The sequence below is a fragment of the Marmota marmota genome, unplaced genomic scaffold, assembly GCF_001458135.2.
Source record: "Marmota marmota marmota unplaced genomic scaffold, marMar, whole genome shotgun sequence".
Taxonomy (NCBI): Eukaryota; Metazoa; Chordata; class Mammalia; order Rodentia; family Sciuridae; genus Marmota; species Marmota marmota.
In genome coordinates, this window is record NW_026006759.1 from 137,146 (window position 1) to 153,807 (window position 16,662).

The 16,662-nt window shown below is 32.4% G+C and overlaps 1 protein-coding gene across 1 annotated transcript in view; it reads right to left on the reverse strand.

Annotated features, from left to right (window-relative positions):
• The window catches only part of LOC107133603 (zinc finger protein OZF-like), a 13,483-nt gene extending 5,149 nt beyond the window's left edge, over positions 1–8,334 (reverse strand). Inside the window, exons 1-3 of the mRNA XM_015475896.2 lie at positions 8,273–8,334; positions 7,401–7,527; positions 2,284–2,362 (exon numbers count right to left, since the gene is read on the reverse strand). Coding sequence (XP_015331382.1) covers positions 2,284–2,362; positions 7,401–7,527; positions 8,273–8,278 — 212 coding nt within the window. The 5' untranslated portion in view covers positions 8,279–8,334. The remainder of the gene's footprint in view (positions 1–2,283; positions 2,363–7,400; positions 7,528–8,272) is intronic.
• Positions 8,335–16,662: the final 8,328 nt, after the last annotated feature.

The window sequence follows — 16,662 nt, forward strand, 5'->3', positions numbered from 1 at the left end:
CTTCATATACATTTCTTTCCCCAGCAGGCTATGAGGCCATCCCAATGACAGTTGTTGCTTTTGGACTTCAGTTGTTTGCAGTGATGGCACTCTCTTCTGCCTTTTGTCAGAGAGTACACTAGTAACTGTTGAGTGCCTAAGGATTCAGTCAGTTTCAAAATTCCGGTGACTAGAAAGCAGTAGTTTTCTAACCCTGGAGGATAAAATGCCTAAGATCTGGGTGGGAGGTGAAACACTCCATTTGCTGTGTCATGCTGACACAATGTTAACCCCTTGAGCTGTGCCCAGGAGTATACTATTATGTCTCAAGTCCACCCTTGTAAAGGCCACCTCCTCCCTAACTAGCCCCAGTGGTTGCCAATCCACATGTCCATCTGAATCAGGCTTTTTCCTTTACCAGAATGAGTACATGTGCTGCACACCTTGGCTCTTTTCAAGTTCTGGCCCCTCCTGGTGGACAAGCCAGCTGGTGTCTTGGCCAAAACCTTTAGTAACCACAGTGCTTTTCTCTCAGTTGCCTTTCTGTGTTACATTCTTAACTTTCTAGCAAAAATCACTATCACTATGACTCTTGCTAAAAATCCCTATGTTTAACTAGCTAACCAAAATGAGAAAGAAGACACTTTGCATTTGTTGAAGGCACATTCCTTGGGATGGCCAGATAATTAGGGCTATGGCTTCAGAAGAATCTCATAACAACAGTATTAAGCTTACTGGACACATGGATATGATCCAGGAAGTTTCTGGATTTGACACTTCAAATGTTTTCCTTCCTATGTATAAGAGCAAACCCCATCCTACAAAACAAACAAACAAACAAACAAATAACAACAACAACCAAAAAAAACCCCATGAAATATGCAAATCTTTTCAGATTCCAACTTGGAGTTCTATTGAAGGTGTTGTTGCTATGGGAAGTGAAGCAATCAGATGGAGGATTTTGCTAACTTATGAGCCTTTAAATAGCACTAAATGCACATCAAGATCATTTCCAGTGGAATTAATTTATAAATGAATTTATAGATGCCCTTGACTCAAATTATCAAAAGTCAGGGAGAGTCCAAGAATGGAGTGTCTTAAAAAAATGTGCTTCTGAAAGTGTAGAAAAACTCATGATATGCCAAAGAGAGACTGGAACACTGTTCCCTACAGGGGAGATGGTTGATGGTGAGCCATGCCTCCTTCAAAGGTCACCTTACCTGCTAAGTATGGTGGTTTTAATTTTCTGCAGAATTTTCTGATTTACAAGCGTTAGTCTTTCACCTCCCCTAATCTGTCCCAACACCCATCCTGCTACTCCTTACCCAGAAGTGTTTTCTGCCTCTTCACTTGCGCCCAGACTTATCTCAGAAGCCTTCCCAGTATTTTAATAAGGCCCTCAAGTCTGCTTTTGGGGCTTGATGCAGACCTGTAGGTCACAAGGACTCTGGATATTCTGGGAGCATTGTGCCAAGAATTCCTTGAGCCTTTTCTTTGCTTGAATTGTTATCCATGACAGATAAGGAGTGCACTTATTTGGTGTTTTCTAGAAAGACCTAGTTGCTTCTCTTCTTCTTCTTCTTTAATTCTTGTCTCATTTAAAAAGCAATGATTATCAAACTTCCACCTAAAAAAATATTTGATTACTGAATAGTTCTTGTCAAATGAAACGTACTAGTGAAACTTGCTGTTATTCTACCATTTTTCCATAATCTGAGTGTTTTCCATGTCTGTAAGTGGAAATACTATAGGTTTGTTTAAAACAGAAACAATTCACCTATTCTGTGTAGAAAATTACTTTTTTATCACATCATACAATTTTCAGATCGGAGTACTGCAGTATTATATTAATAATTTGCAGACATTAGTCTAATGTGCCCTCAAGTACAGATTAGTAATCATTTTTAAAAATAACTAATTAATCAGTATTTAATCATTGTTTTGATTTTTTATTAAAATAAATATTTCTAATCATATTTTTAAAGCTGAGAGAATTGTTGAATGATTATTTTTCTGAAGGTATTTTGAAGATAGTTTCATAATGGCCTGAAATGTTGCTTATATACGTGGTTTGACACATATTGTCACTTTGAGGAGTTTTCTGAGATGTTATATAATAACATAAACTGACTTCATTTTAAATAATCATGAGATGTTATATAATAACATAAACAAGTTGACTTCATTTTAAATAATCATCATGCATTTGTTATGTTCATTAAGATAAATTACTGACCTTCCCTCTGTCCCACAACTTTCCATTCCTTCTTTAAAAGTAAATTTTTATTGTCATAGTTTCCATACCTTCCATTTTTCATGGTTTGCCATAAATAGTTTATTCCTTGCTCTGCTGAAATTTCTAGCATTTGATGAGGAGACATTCCTGAAAGAAATTAAAATAACAAATTATTCCACTTATTAGACTGTGGAGAATATACTCTGCAAATATATAAAATTTTACCAAGGTCAGGAAAATATACATAAGCAGTATAATCTAAGCCCATTATTACTAAAGAAATATACAAAATCCACACTGAAATGGTGACAAATTTGTGAGCACTTCCAAAATGATCTTGAGATTTCACAGGAACACAACACTCAAACTTTGACTATGTTGTGACAACACTATCAAATTACAGCCTCTCAGTCCAACTTTTTCAGATTCCACATGTGACTCAAATGTTGCAGAAAATGACTTTCTCCTTTATTTCTTTTCTTTTACGTTTGGGGGAAATGTAACTTAAAATAAAACACAGGGGTGTTTTATCACTGAACTACATCCATAGACTTTCTATATACACATTTTTATATGTTTAGAGACAGGATGTCAGAAAGATGGGGAAGCTCATTTTAAAGTTGCAATTCTATTGCCTTAGCCTCCAAATTATCTAAAATTACAGTTATGTATCATTGCATCTAACCAATTTTTGTTTATTTAGTAACTTTCAAACCTTTTGCAAAATTACTATAATCATGTATTTTTAAAGGGATTTTAAGTGGAAAAACATCAATGAAACTAACAACACACACAAAAAAAGAGAAAACTGACTCAAGCAGAGACACTATATAACACTATAAATTGACATTTGGGAAATTGAGAGTTGTTAATTATCTAAAGAATGCCAAGTAACCGACTGATTGATAATTAACAAACTAATTAACAATGAAGAAAAGTGACTGAAATTTAGTTTAAAAAACATTAGCAATATAAAAATGGAAAATTTTGTATTAGAAATATTCTTTAAGAAACAATGTCTGATAAATTAGAAATGTGGGAGAAAAAATATCAAATGTAACAATCTTAATTAAAAGATTCAAGATAAAGCATTTATACTCAACTTTTTAAAACTCTTCAAGAAAAATTTTTGATAGAACCCAGAAAAATAAATGAGTCATCTATAAAGATACTTCTATTTGTTTAATAGCTGAATTCTTAGCAGAAGTCTTCCAGAAAGGAATTGGAGCATTCAGTCATGTGTGTTTAAAGACAAAAGACACTAATCTAGAATTCTGTATACACAAATACTATTTTTTGAAGCTAAAGAAACATACAGGTTATCAAGATATGTAAATGGTCAAAAATTTCCTCACTTTTAGACCTGTTCTAAGAGAAACACTAAAGGAAATTCTTTCAATAAAATAATTTTACAAAACAGTATTTATAAAAGGAGAAAAGCAAAGTATACACAAATGTAAATTCCATTTTACTGTCATGGTGGTGCATAAAACATTCAATTCTGCTACAGAATTTAAAAGACCAAAGCATAAAAATTATCATAAATCTCTGTTAATTGGTATAGATTATAAAAAACAGCTATGATATCAATAACAAATCATGACAAGACATGTAAAGTCACCGATTTTTATAAGAAACCAAAGTTAGTTCAGTTTAGAATAAAGTGCAAACTAAGTAATTTTATTTCTTATTTGTTCATTTTTGTTAACATGACAGTATAATGTAACTTGACATATCATACATACATGGAGAATAATTTACCAATCTTTTGGTTGTACATGATGTAGAGTTACACTGGTCATGATTCATACATGAACATGAAAACATTATGCTCAACTCATTCTACCGTCTTTGAAGAACTTTTATGTGACTTCAAATTTATGAAAACATTTGTAATAGAAGATATAAAGAAAAATAGGGAGGTATCAAAACATTACTCTAAAAAAATATATGAACCACAAATTAAAGTGTTTTTTTTTTTAAAGTAGGAAAAACTATAAGAAATAAGCCAAACTTCAAAAGCTACAGTAGTATATTCTTCCTCATCAGTAATTTAAGTACAAATAAATTATTATAAAAAACTAATCAGAACACATAATATAACCAACAAGATTAAACCTAAAAATATGTACTTATGTCAGATCTAAGTCTACAGGAGTTTTCCTTTAGATATAAAGTCAAAAATATACTAAAACAAAAAGGATGAAAAGAATATTACATTCAAAATTATGCAGATGATAATATAAGAAATAATTAGAGGCAAATTAGAATATTATATAATGATAAATGTGGCCAATTTCTAGAATACAATAGTAATAAGTACATGTGTAGCGCAAATCATATGTTCCAAGTATAGAAGGCAAACACTGAAAGAATTCAACATGATTGAAAGCAACCAAGTAATACTAGGGGACATCCATCCCCAATTAATGCAAAGGAAGGAACAAAATAGTATTGGAATAGTAAACAGGGAACAGAAAATTTAAAAAAAGTATTATTACATTAAGAGTCAATTACATTAAGAGTCAATCTTGCTGGGTGTGGTGGTGCATGCCTGTAATCCCAGTGGCTTAGGTGGGTGAGATAGGAGGACTGTGAGTCCAAAGCCAACTTCAACCACAGTGAGGTGCTAAACAACTCAGTGAGACCTTGTTTCTAAATAAAGTACAAAATAGGGCTGGCAATCAACGTGCCTCAGTGTTTGAGTGCCCCCAAGTTGTATTCACTATACCACCAAAAAAAAAAAAGAAAGAGAATCTTTTCAATAGTTTATGGAAATATTATCCCAAAGGGACCAGGTAAAAAGAACATAAAAAATGTTAATAGTTATTAAATACTGGAATTTTTTCTATTATAATTAGTTGGGACTCCAAAGGAAATTTGTAACCAAAAATTCGTCAATGTGACTTCAAAGCCAGATTTAGAAACTTAGCAAGACTCTGTCTCAAAAATAAAAATTAAAAAGGGTTGTGCATGTGGCTCAGTTGTTAAGTATCCATGGTAGAAGAAAAAAGGCCCTATACCACACAAAGTGATTTAATAAGCTAAGAATAACACAAAACAACTATCAAACACTCAATATTATTTTAGCAGGAAAAAATAAGTTACTTAAAAAGTTGTATGGAGTATCCAGGGTACATAAATAACTAAACATTCAAAATAAAGAAAATGTATCCTGATATAAAAATAATGAAAGCTACAATATTCAACAGTTTTATTTCAACATGAAGTTAGATGAGTAAGACATATGTAACAAAACTCAATTTTAGGGCAAGCAAGAAGGAATGGTGTCTGAGATGGAAGGGTGACAGACACGTGAGCACTTGTTTTGGGGTTAAACAAATTTTATTTTTGTGTAAAAATAAACTTTCTAGAAATATGTTACAAAACAATTTGAATGTAAGACTGTAGGTTTAAGTATAAGTAAGTTAGTTAATGGTTTTGGTCAAAATTAAAATTTGAAAAATATATAAAAGATAAACAGAATTGTGGAAATCTTTGTAAGCTACCTTTGAAATGCTAATGTTTTACTCCTTCATAAAAGAACAAATTCATTTATGTAGAGATGATGAATATGCTAGTAATTCTAGCTGCTGGGAAGGCTGAGGCAGGGAAATGGAAATGGAAACATAAAACCAGCTTCAGCAACATAGCAAGAATCTGTTTCAAAATTATAAAACTGGAGATGTATCTCAGTATTATAGCAACCCTGATTTCAATATGCCGTACCCATACACATTTATATGTATTTGTATAATAAAATTTAGAAAATATGAATAGTCAAATAAACAAAGTAAACAATCAAAGTACTATATATAAATCATAAACAAAACAGGGATAATATTTACACTAGTCTGTAAAAGCATATATAACTTAATTGAAAATAGGCATATGGATTATGTGCATTTTCATTTTACTTAATATTTTCCTAAAGCAAGAAGTCATGAATATTTGTATTCAGTTATAACATATGGGTATAAAAATGAAAAAAAAAAAAAAAAAAAAAACATCACCAATGTGAGAAAATGTACTGAACAACACTGAAGCTACTTTAGAGTGGAACTCAGAAAGAGACACAAGAATAATAGAAAATTTAACCCACAAAAATTTTAATAATAACTATTACTTAAAAAAATTCTCTTTAAATTACAATTCTCAGCTATACTTATATAGCCACAAGGAACAGGCATTGTGAATCATTGCTATTAATAAAATGGCAAAAATATTTTAAAGAAAATGCAGTATAAGCCTGTATAAAAAGCTCTGATAAAAAATTTGAGTAAACTTTAGAGAAACTGTTCTACAATATTATGTATTACAATGGATTAACTTAGAATTATTCAGACATATGCACAGATTTTCTAGTGACACCCCCGTGCACCCCCCACCCCGGGAAGATCAATAAACTTCTGTCAGATAATGCAAATCCTCAAAGGCATTAGGGAGTACTTTGTTAATTTTAATGTAGTGAGATTATTGGAGAACAAGTAGGAGCTTCTAGAATTAGGAAGCTTGGTAAATACAGGGCAGGGTATGCTCTTAACTGATTGCAAAAAAAATAAATAAATAAACCGAGGTTTGTATAAAGCATTTCTGTTGAATTTTAGCTTCTCAATTAAAATTTTAAACTGTGGCTTCCTCTTTGACAGTTTATTATTTTTTTCATTGATTTCTACCCACTTGGATATATCGTTAGTGCCAATTTTCTTTCAAATTCTACAGTTATTTTTTGGGACAGAACAGTGACCAAGGAAGTCTTAAATACAGCAAGATGGCTTTATTGGAAAATGGAATATGACACATTTTGGTAATCTCATTGTAATTACTGATGGTTCTTAATGTTGTCCTCATTAGGAATAAAAAGAAAAGAAAACAGGAGATTCCAGAAAATTATTTATTTATAATGTTTTTCCTGGGAGAAGCACTAATATACTTTGGAAGCATTTTCAGTCTCTAGATTGTGAGGACTGCTTTGAACTATCAAAACTGTAAAGAAAATATAGATTAAACATAAAAAGAAAAATCTTTAACATTTTCTTTTCTACACCAATGCCCGATCTTTATTCTAAAAAGAAGGATCTGAAATTTTATCATGTGGAATGGAAGATGCCAAGATATATTCTACAAAGGAAGAAAAATAACTATTGATAATGAATTAGGGATTCAGAAGGAAATTTATGCTCACCCAGAAAGACCAGGCTTCTATAAATCTCTAACATCACATCTCTATATAAATTCTGCTGAGAAGGATTCAGGTATTTCCATTCCTCTTCAGAGAAATCAATGGCCACATCCCTAAATGTTAATGGTTCCTGAAATAAAAATGAATAAATACATATAACATCAACCTTATGATCATGATTGGCAGAGTTTTAATTTGACAAAAGTTGTAATAAATTGACAGTTTTAACTTGTCACAAGTTGTAATAAATTGATTATTTTAATTTGACATAAGTTGTAATGAGAGTTAGAAGAACTGGCTCTAACATAGGAGAGTGACCTCAATAATTCAACAGAGTGGTGTACTCTAATGTATTACCTATCTTTGAGGAAAGAAAATGCATTCAAAAGAGAATTAAATAAATACAAAATAAACAAGGAACAAAAACATCAGTCTATATACTACACTTCCATGAAATAAAATGCAAAATTAAGGCAAACATCAGAATATATATCTTAATTGTTATGTTTATATTTTATAAGATAAATTATGCATAATTCTCAGAAGAGAATTTTATACTGAGTTAGAAGAGTGCTTCTCAATTTTAATGTGTACAACCATGAATTGAAGAATTTATTAAAGAATAGACTGTGATTCTGTATTTCTGGGGTGCAGTCTAGGTTTGAATATGCATCAAGCTCTCTAGTGATGCAAATGCCAATGGTCCAAAGAAAGCTGATGAATATTACTGAAGTAGAAAACCAAAGAAAAAATATTGCTGGTAAATTCAAATTCAAATGTCTAAAGAATTTATGCATTTTATTATTATAGCATGTTGCAATAAGAATTCTTTCTCCATTAAAATATACAAATAACAATACAAGAGTTTTTCATACCTTCATTCATAAAACTCAAAATAATCTATGAAGCACATGCCTGTAATTCCAACATGGGAGGATGAGGCATCAAGATGGCAAGTTCAAAGCCATCCTTGGCAACTTAGTGAAGCATTAAGTAACTCAGCGAGATCCTGTCTCTAGATAAAATATAAAAAAGGGCTGAGGATATGATTTAATATTTAAGCATCCCTGGTTCAATCCCTGGTAAGAAAAAAAATCTATGAAACCAGGAATAGTTTTAATTTTTGAGGACATGTTTTTAAAACCTCCAGTATATGGTAGTTCCTTGGGTTTGCCCAAGTTTATCTGACCTATAATTTATCAAAAAAGTAATACAAAGGTTAAAATAAAGGGTGAAATTAAAAGAAATTCCAGAGCAGGGTGGTCAGTTATTTTAACTAAGAAAGGAAATGGATACATGTTTTTAAAAAAAAGCAGGAAAATCAGATTGATTGAACTGATTAAACACATGTGGAAAATGACTGCCACATTGCAAGCGTGTATCTGAGCATTCTGGTTCCCATGACCACAGAAAATGAAATGAAACCTCCATTCCTATCAGAGGTGAGGAAACATGTTTTCCTTCTCAAATCCCCTTCTTTGAACCAAATTTTAAATAAAAAATTTGTATTAGACACAGCAGGGTGCTATGAGATGAGAGTCCCCAATGGCAGGCAAAGTATCCCAACTGCTGTCTGGTAAGATTCAACTCCTTCCAGATATTAAACTATAAACAATGTGTTACGTGAACTCAAGGGAAAGGACCCTCATGTCTTTAGATCTGTCTATGATTTGACACTAAAATTTAGATGTGAAAGAAGAGATTAAAATTTCTTACTTTGCCATTGGGCCTTCTACCCTAGATGTGTACTATGGTTGTCTGTTTTGTTGTTGTTGTTGTTGTTGCTGTTTGTTTGTTTTGTTTTGTTTTGTTTTGGTACAGAGTATGATGTGAGTTTAAATACTAGTAACATATTTTCATGTATATATGCATGTCTACATAATTAAAAATCATTTAATAGGACTTTCAACATTAAATCAGGAAAAATAAAATTAGTATTTCTTGCATTCCTATTTCTACTCAGTTAATTTGAAATCAGCATGTATTAAATTCTGGCACCCTTTTTCCATTGGGTATATTTGTTGATGAGCTATCAAATATTAGAATTTATCCCACACAGAATAATTCAGGATTAAAATGATCAGTAAGTGGGTAAGCCCAATTTAGACTGGGTTTAGCTGGGCTATACTTCTGATTTCATCTAGGCTCCTTTAGGCATATACTCTGCTACTTAATATGGTAGCCCTGTGGCCCACTGTGGCATTTTCATTCTCATTCACGTGACATCTTCTCCTTCTTAAGCCTAATCTGAGCTTCTTCACCTTGAGATGTTAGGCTTTACAATAAAAAATCAGGGAGAATTCAAGACATTTTAGGTGTAGGCATTATACCAGTACATTTACATACTTGCTCTATTTTGCTGGCTGTAATATATAAGCCATTCTAGATTCAAGTCTTGGCAAACATATACTTGTCAATAAGAACAAATACTAAAGAACATTGTCAATGGCCTGGATACAGGGGAGGATGAAAAACTGGAAATATTTTTGCAGTTCATATCCTTTTTCCTTTTCTTTTCTTTTTTTTTTTCTTAAGAGAGAGAAAGAGAGAGAGAGAGAGAGAATTTTTAATATTTATTTTTTAGTTTTCGGCGGACACAATATCTTTATTTGTATGTGATGCTGAGGATGGAACCTTGACCACACGCATGCCAGGCGAGCGCACTACAGCTTGAGCCACATCCCCAGTCCTTTCCTTTTCTTTCAGATGACATTTATGTAACTATTATAAATTTATAAAATTTTATAAGACCATATGTTCTAAGAAGCTAGCCAGGTTTGAGATTCAGAATTACTACAGCCTGACTCAAAAACTCAAAGATTTTGCTAGGCCACAATAATCATGCAACTTTTCTAGGAATTTGTGGAACTGAAGAACGATAACTTTCTAATAGAAGCACAATTCTTTTTAGCTTCACATCCTTTACTACTTTTTACTATTAAAAAACTTTCAAGAGAACACTGAAGATTCTTTTAAAATAGGGAAAAGTTCAGGTAAATAGATTTGGGCTATGTTTAGGAAATGAAGGTAAATGATTCATTTGTTTATTTCTGATTATGGAATAATAGTTAAAATGTACATAACATACATAATATATCTGCAACTTCTTTCATTCCTTTTTTTTATTTGCAGTCTACTTATAATTTTTAAACTATGTTAAACCTAGAAATTCTTTGCATGGAATAATTTCTTAGTATGAAAACAAGAGATCAAGACAGATCTACTGAAAAGAAATTTCCTCCATCAGCCGTTTGTTTTAACAGCTGGGTATGTAAGAAAATCATCCTTTTATTTATTTATTTATTTTCCAACATGGAAACCCCCTTTTTTAAGAACCACCACCTCAAAAGGCTAAAATGCGCAAATCCACACAACACACATGGAAACCACACAGAGTTAGTACATTTTCAACTGTGAACCAATGGTTCCCAGTCTGGTTGAAGTGTACAGTCACCTGAAAGGCTCTTCAAATTCCCCTAATCCAAATTTCATTAAAACAATTTAATCTATATTCCTGGAGAGAGGGACTTAGGATTCAGTGGAGTTTTTTTGTTTGTTTGTTTGTTTTATTTTAATTTGGAAGAAATTAGCATGTGTAGCAAAACTAAAATCCAATTCTTTGAACAAGTATCTTTTAATGAATGTGTTGCAAATGCATGTAAGATACTTGGTCATGACTTTGGCTTTCAGACTCACCCAATTTGTTAGTCAGGGTTTTCTAACTTTAAAATGTACCTGTGATATTCAACTAATAAAAAGAAAAATCTTATTTTGAATGAAAGTTCTGGAGATTTTTGTTGATAAGTAATTGGTATTTAAGATTTATGCCTGAGGCGAGGCAGCACATTATGGCAGGAGAACATGGAAAGACTAAACTTAAATACCACAAGGGATCCACAATTTCCTTCAAGTCCTTACTCTACAAATGAACTAAACAACACTCACTATGCCTTACCTGTAAATTTCCACCACATCCAACACCCTGTGGACCAAGCTATAGTACATGAACCATTAGGTGTCAATTATCCAAACCAAATGATCTTCATTGTCTAACTGATATCATTTGCATAAATTGATCTTTGATAGTCATTTTTTTTTTCTCATTAAACCCAGTTAAAACTTATTGAGGCTGAGCACAGAGGCATATGCCTGTAATCCCAGTGGCTAGGGAGGATCATGATTTGAAAGCCAGCCTCAGCAACAGTGAAGCACTAAGCAACCTGGTGAGACCCTGTACCTAAATAAAATAAAAAATAAAGCTGGGGATGTTACTCAAAGGTTAAGTGCATTGAGTTCAATCACTGGTACCAAAAGATATGTGTGTGGGGGGGGTGAGAATACACCATGCACAGGATGCAGTCCTTAATGCATTTCATGAACAATATAATTGCAGAAAAGAATTTTATTGGGGAAAATTATTACAGAAAGTGTTTTAAGCGATGTGTTATGGTGCATGCCAGTAATTCTGGAAACTGAGAAGGCTAATACAGGAGAATTGAAAGTTCAAGACAGGCTTGGTAACTTAATGAGACCCTATCTCAAAATAAAATGAATAAATAAGTAAATAAAGCTATAACTCGGTAGTTAAAGCACCACTTGATTCCATTTCCAGTATGGAGAAGAATAAACAAACAAACAAATAAATAAATAATAGAATGCTTACCAAATTGTGACTGAAATAAAAAGACTTACATCCAAGTGTTAGAACATGGATAAATGCCTGAGAATATTATAATATTAAAATCTAAAGTGAGGGCTGGGGTTCTGGCTCAGTGGTAGAGTGCTTGCCTAAAAAAGAAAAAAAAAAATGCTAACATATTATAAAACTTAGGCAGGGAAGTAAAACTGTGACAATGATATGCCAGGAACGAATTTAATAAATAATACTGAGAAATAACTATAAAAATGTATTAGTGATGTTTTTGCTACAATATTAGATGGGTACTTTTGGGAAGATTTTCTATATCCTATATGCCACATATTCCTTAGAATAAATTTTAAATATCATTATTTACAGGGTTAGAAACCATTTAAACAGCGGGATATATTATTTATTATACTGACTGTATTATGTTCTATTGAATATTTTGGTTACATCTTTTTAAAGTTACAGGAAAATTTTACTGTGGTTTCAATGTCACTGAACACTACACAGTAAAAAGTGCAGAGATCCATGAATACCCATGGTGACAATACTCAGACAAATTAGAAATGAAAAACAGTTCTATCTGGACATAGACAAATTAAGACTTGTTTCAAGTTTTTATCTACACAAATGACAGCTCACCTTAGAGATCATTCAAGTAGAAACTCACCACCTTATTCAACTGGCCACAGACCAAGAACACACACTTGGGTGGCTTTTTCATTCCTTCCCATTTTTCCTACTTTTACACAGTTCATTTTTTTGTGACCTTGAAAATATCCACTTTTCAAACTGTTATTTCTCATTTGGGAAAAGAAAAAAATTAAGACAGCAAGAGATATAAGAAAGCTACAGTACCCCTTACTTTGACCAAGTTAAAAACATTGGAGGAAATCTCAAATAGCAGTACCTACAATTTAGAAACAAAAAGACAAAACCACCAAAACATACAAACACTTTCACTCATAATAAGAGGTGAAATAAACATAAGCCAGCAAATTTTATGTTCTCGATCAAGTAGAACATGAAGCCAAAAAGAAATATGCCAATCTAAAATAAATAAATAAATAAAAGTCTGATAAATTTCAATCAGGTCAGTCCTACTCTTTTGCTCATTTCAAATAATAAAATGTATTCCACTTAGTTTTAGAAAAAAAGATTTCATAAAAACCTACCACCTTAGCATGATTCAGTTCAGTCATATGGTCAATTTAACTTACAAAACAACAACAACAACAAAAAGGCTGGATTCTTATTGCTACTAAATAACAGCTTAAAACAATAGAAACACATTCTTACATAATTATAGATGTTTTCATTATCATGACAAAGGATTAATATAAAAGTATTAGCAAAACCACACTCCCTCCAGAGGCTCTTAAAAAGAATTATTCTATCTTCTGGTGGCTGCTGGTATTCCTTGCCTTGTGATCACAACTGTTTCTCTTCTAATGGTGATATAGCTTTCAAAAGCATAATGATAGACAAATTAACTTTTTATAGAACATGGTGATATTGCAACAGATTGTAAGTTCCAAACACCACAGAATCTGAGAACCATAGCACAAAAGATGGCCAATCCTCCAATGAGCTTATCCTTACACACTGTATTTGACAGAATTACAGAAAAGGAAATTTCATCCACAGAAGAATAAAGAAATAGAAGGGACCCTGGGCCAGATGAATAAAGGTTAAAGATTCACAAATGTGAGATGGATAAAGAATGGCATCATGCACTGTCTCCAAAATCCTGAAGAGACAAAATTCGTGGACAACCAAATGTAAGCAAGCTCATTAGACAGAGTCAAACCCAGCTGCAAGCCATGTCCAGAGAGCAGGTCTTATCGGTTTTGCTTCAAACTGTGAAAACTATCCAAAGACCATGGAGCTCTGGATTTTTCCAACTAATACTTCATTCAACCTTTGTGCATATCCTAGGTCATCCTCTTACAATACATATGGTTGTGCTTATCTGAATACTGTGAATGAGGAATCTACAAATGTCAGTTATCTCATTTATTCAATTTCTAAGATATTTCCCGGTACGTTTTATGTACGGATATCTTTGAAGGCCACTTTTTAAAATTTTACATCAATATACATCCAGTGATCAAAGGTAGATCATGAAGTGGGAAACTACATATGTAGCAAAAGGTATACAAGGCAGAATCAATGAGGTGTTATATTATTGAGGAAAAAGGACATATCAAAGGAGTAAAGCACGGTCAATGTGTTTCTAAATCCACTTCACATGAGTAAATATTTAACTGCCACATAAATATATAAATAGGAGTATAAATCAATACAATTTAGATAAGTTAATACTAAAGGCAGTACACTGTTGCATGCTCATCAGGAAGAAAAACAGCATATAAAAAGGCAAAATGTCTCAATTTTTAAAAAGGTTAAAAACTACAAACATATTTAGTGAATGGATTGTCAAAATCTTCTGTAGGCTATGCAAAATTCTTTAGCCACTTTGAAAATTGGTTTTGTACTATGTACTTACTTATACCTTATAAGCCATCAATTCTAATCTTTGATAGAATAGACATATACCATAATATTCTTAGAATGCTCCAACAGGTAGCTGCCACTGCTGCTTTTACCACCAAACTAGACTGCATTTGCCACCACCTTCCAAAACACAGGCCTCCTACATCAAGGTTCTGGTACCTAAGATTCCCACAAGCCTATGCCCAGTCCCATAACAATGTCAATGAAAAGCATAGAAAAAAGTGGCATACTTGAAAATCAAAAATCTGAAGGACACAGTGGAAGAATAGGCAAAATGGACAAAGTAGAAGAAAAACTGGTGAAGGAGAAGGAGATGGATCTGAGGAGGAAGAAAAAACTGCTAAAAGAAATATAAGATGCAGAGATGAGATAAAGATGGATCCCAAGTGAGAGAAGATAGGAAATATTGTGGCAGCATAACACTTACACCACTGGTCTCATATTTAGAAATCCCTAAGAACCAAAAGTTAATGGTACAAACAAGAATGCCACACATTTGGCTCTCTACTCTTAGAGCTCTACCAGAGATGCCACACTTTTTGTTTTTTTTCTCCCAAGCCTTGTAATTTCTTTCTCTCTAGCCACTGCTCATAACTTAAACCTGTTGTTGTTCTACTTTCTAACCTGTTCTATCTGAGCTCTCCAGCTTGTCACCAGTAACACATATCCACTCTTTTTTCTTTCTTTACCTTTTTTCTCAGGTAACCTCTCATAAGTGCACTCTTAATACATCAACCCTGACATTCTGAACTATCCCTTTTTATTGTGAGCTATCTTCATTCTGATGCCTCAAATTTGCTTCACCAGCAAAGCATCAGGCAAGACTAGGGTCAGGTTTGGTTTCCCAAATAATGAGCTACTTTATTTTACCATCCCCCTTTTTTGTATAAATAAATAAATAAACAAACAAACAAACCCACTTCTGTCTTTTTGTTTTATTTTAAAAGAAATAATACTTTAAACAGAACAGTTGTAGTTACCACTAGGGAGACAGGAGGCTAGTGCACTTTTCTGTAGCATCATTAATGTTCTATCTCTTGATAAAATTAGTAGTTATATAGTATATTCCCTTTGTAATAATTCATTGATCTGTATAGTTTTAATTCTGGTCCAGTATTAACATTGGTAAATAAGATCAAATTCATTAAATAAAAGGTGGTATAAAAGAGCAGAAGATAGAGACATTAAAATGGTACTAGAAAATACTTTGGGGCAATGGATATATTAATTGATTATTGAGCTAGTTTATGGATGTGTTCATATGTCAAAAGATAAAATTATGCACCTTAAATATGCATAGTAATTATATCAATAAATCTGAAAATGTGTTATGTGTTTAAGTTGAAGTTAAAAAGAAACCATAAACTATTAAATGATAAATTTAGAATGAAAATAAACTCTTCTGATAGCTAATATCTCTATTAATAAGTGAGAATAATTTTCAGTAACTTGAATGAACAATATCTTCATCCTTAAAAATACATTAATTAGAGATAAAGATATAGTTCAGTTGATAGAGTGCTTGCCTTTCATGCTCAAGGCCTTGGGTTCAATACCCAGCACCTCAAACACACAAAAAAATACTTTAGCTAACTGATCATGGTGGCATACATTTATAATTCCATTGGCTTAGGAAGTTCAAAGACAACCTCAGCAACTCTGTGAGGTCATAAGCAACCCCAAGGCATTCTGTTTCTAAAGAAACATTAAAAAGGGTTAAGAATGTGGATCAGTGGAGAAGTGTCCCTGGGTTCAATCAGGTTAAAAAAACAAAACTCTCCCTTTTTTTTTTCATTAAAAATTTCATGTTTGTATTATTCTAACTGGTTGTTTTTGTTTGTCTCATAAAATTAAGTAAAAAAAACTTTCTATTGAGACATAGAGTATGTCAGTGATATTGACATATCCTATCACCTTAAGCATGATGATTATTTGAATATTCAGTTAGTGTATATGAAAATAAGATCTACCAATAGAACAACGGAAGTAAAGTGAAAGTATAAAAGTAAACCTCACACTTTTGGTCAATTTAATTTTAACAAGTTTGTCAGAGAAATTAAATGAAGAATAAGTAGATTCTTGCACAAGAATAATAAGTAGACT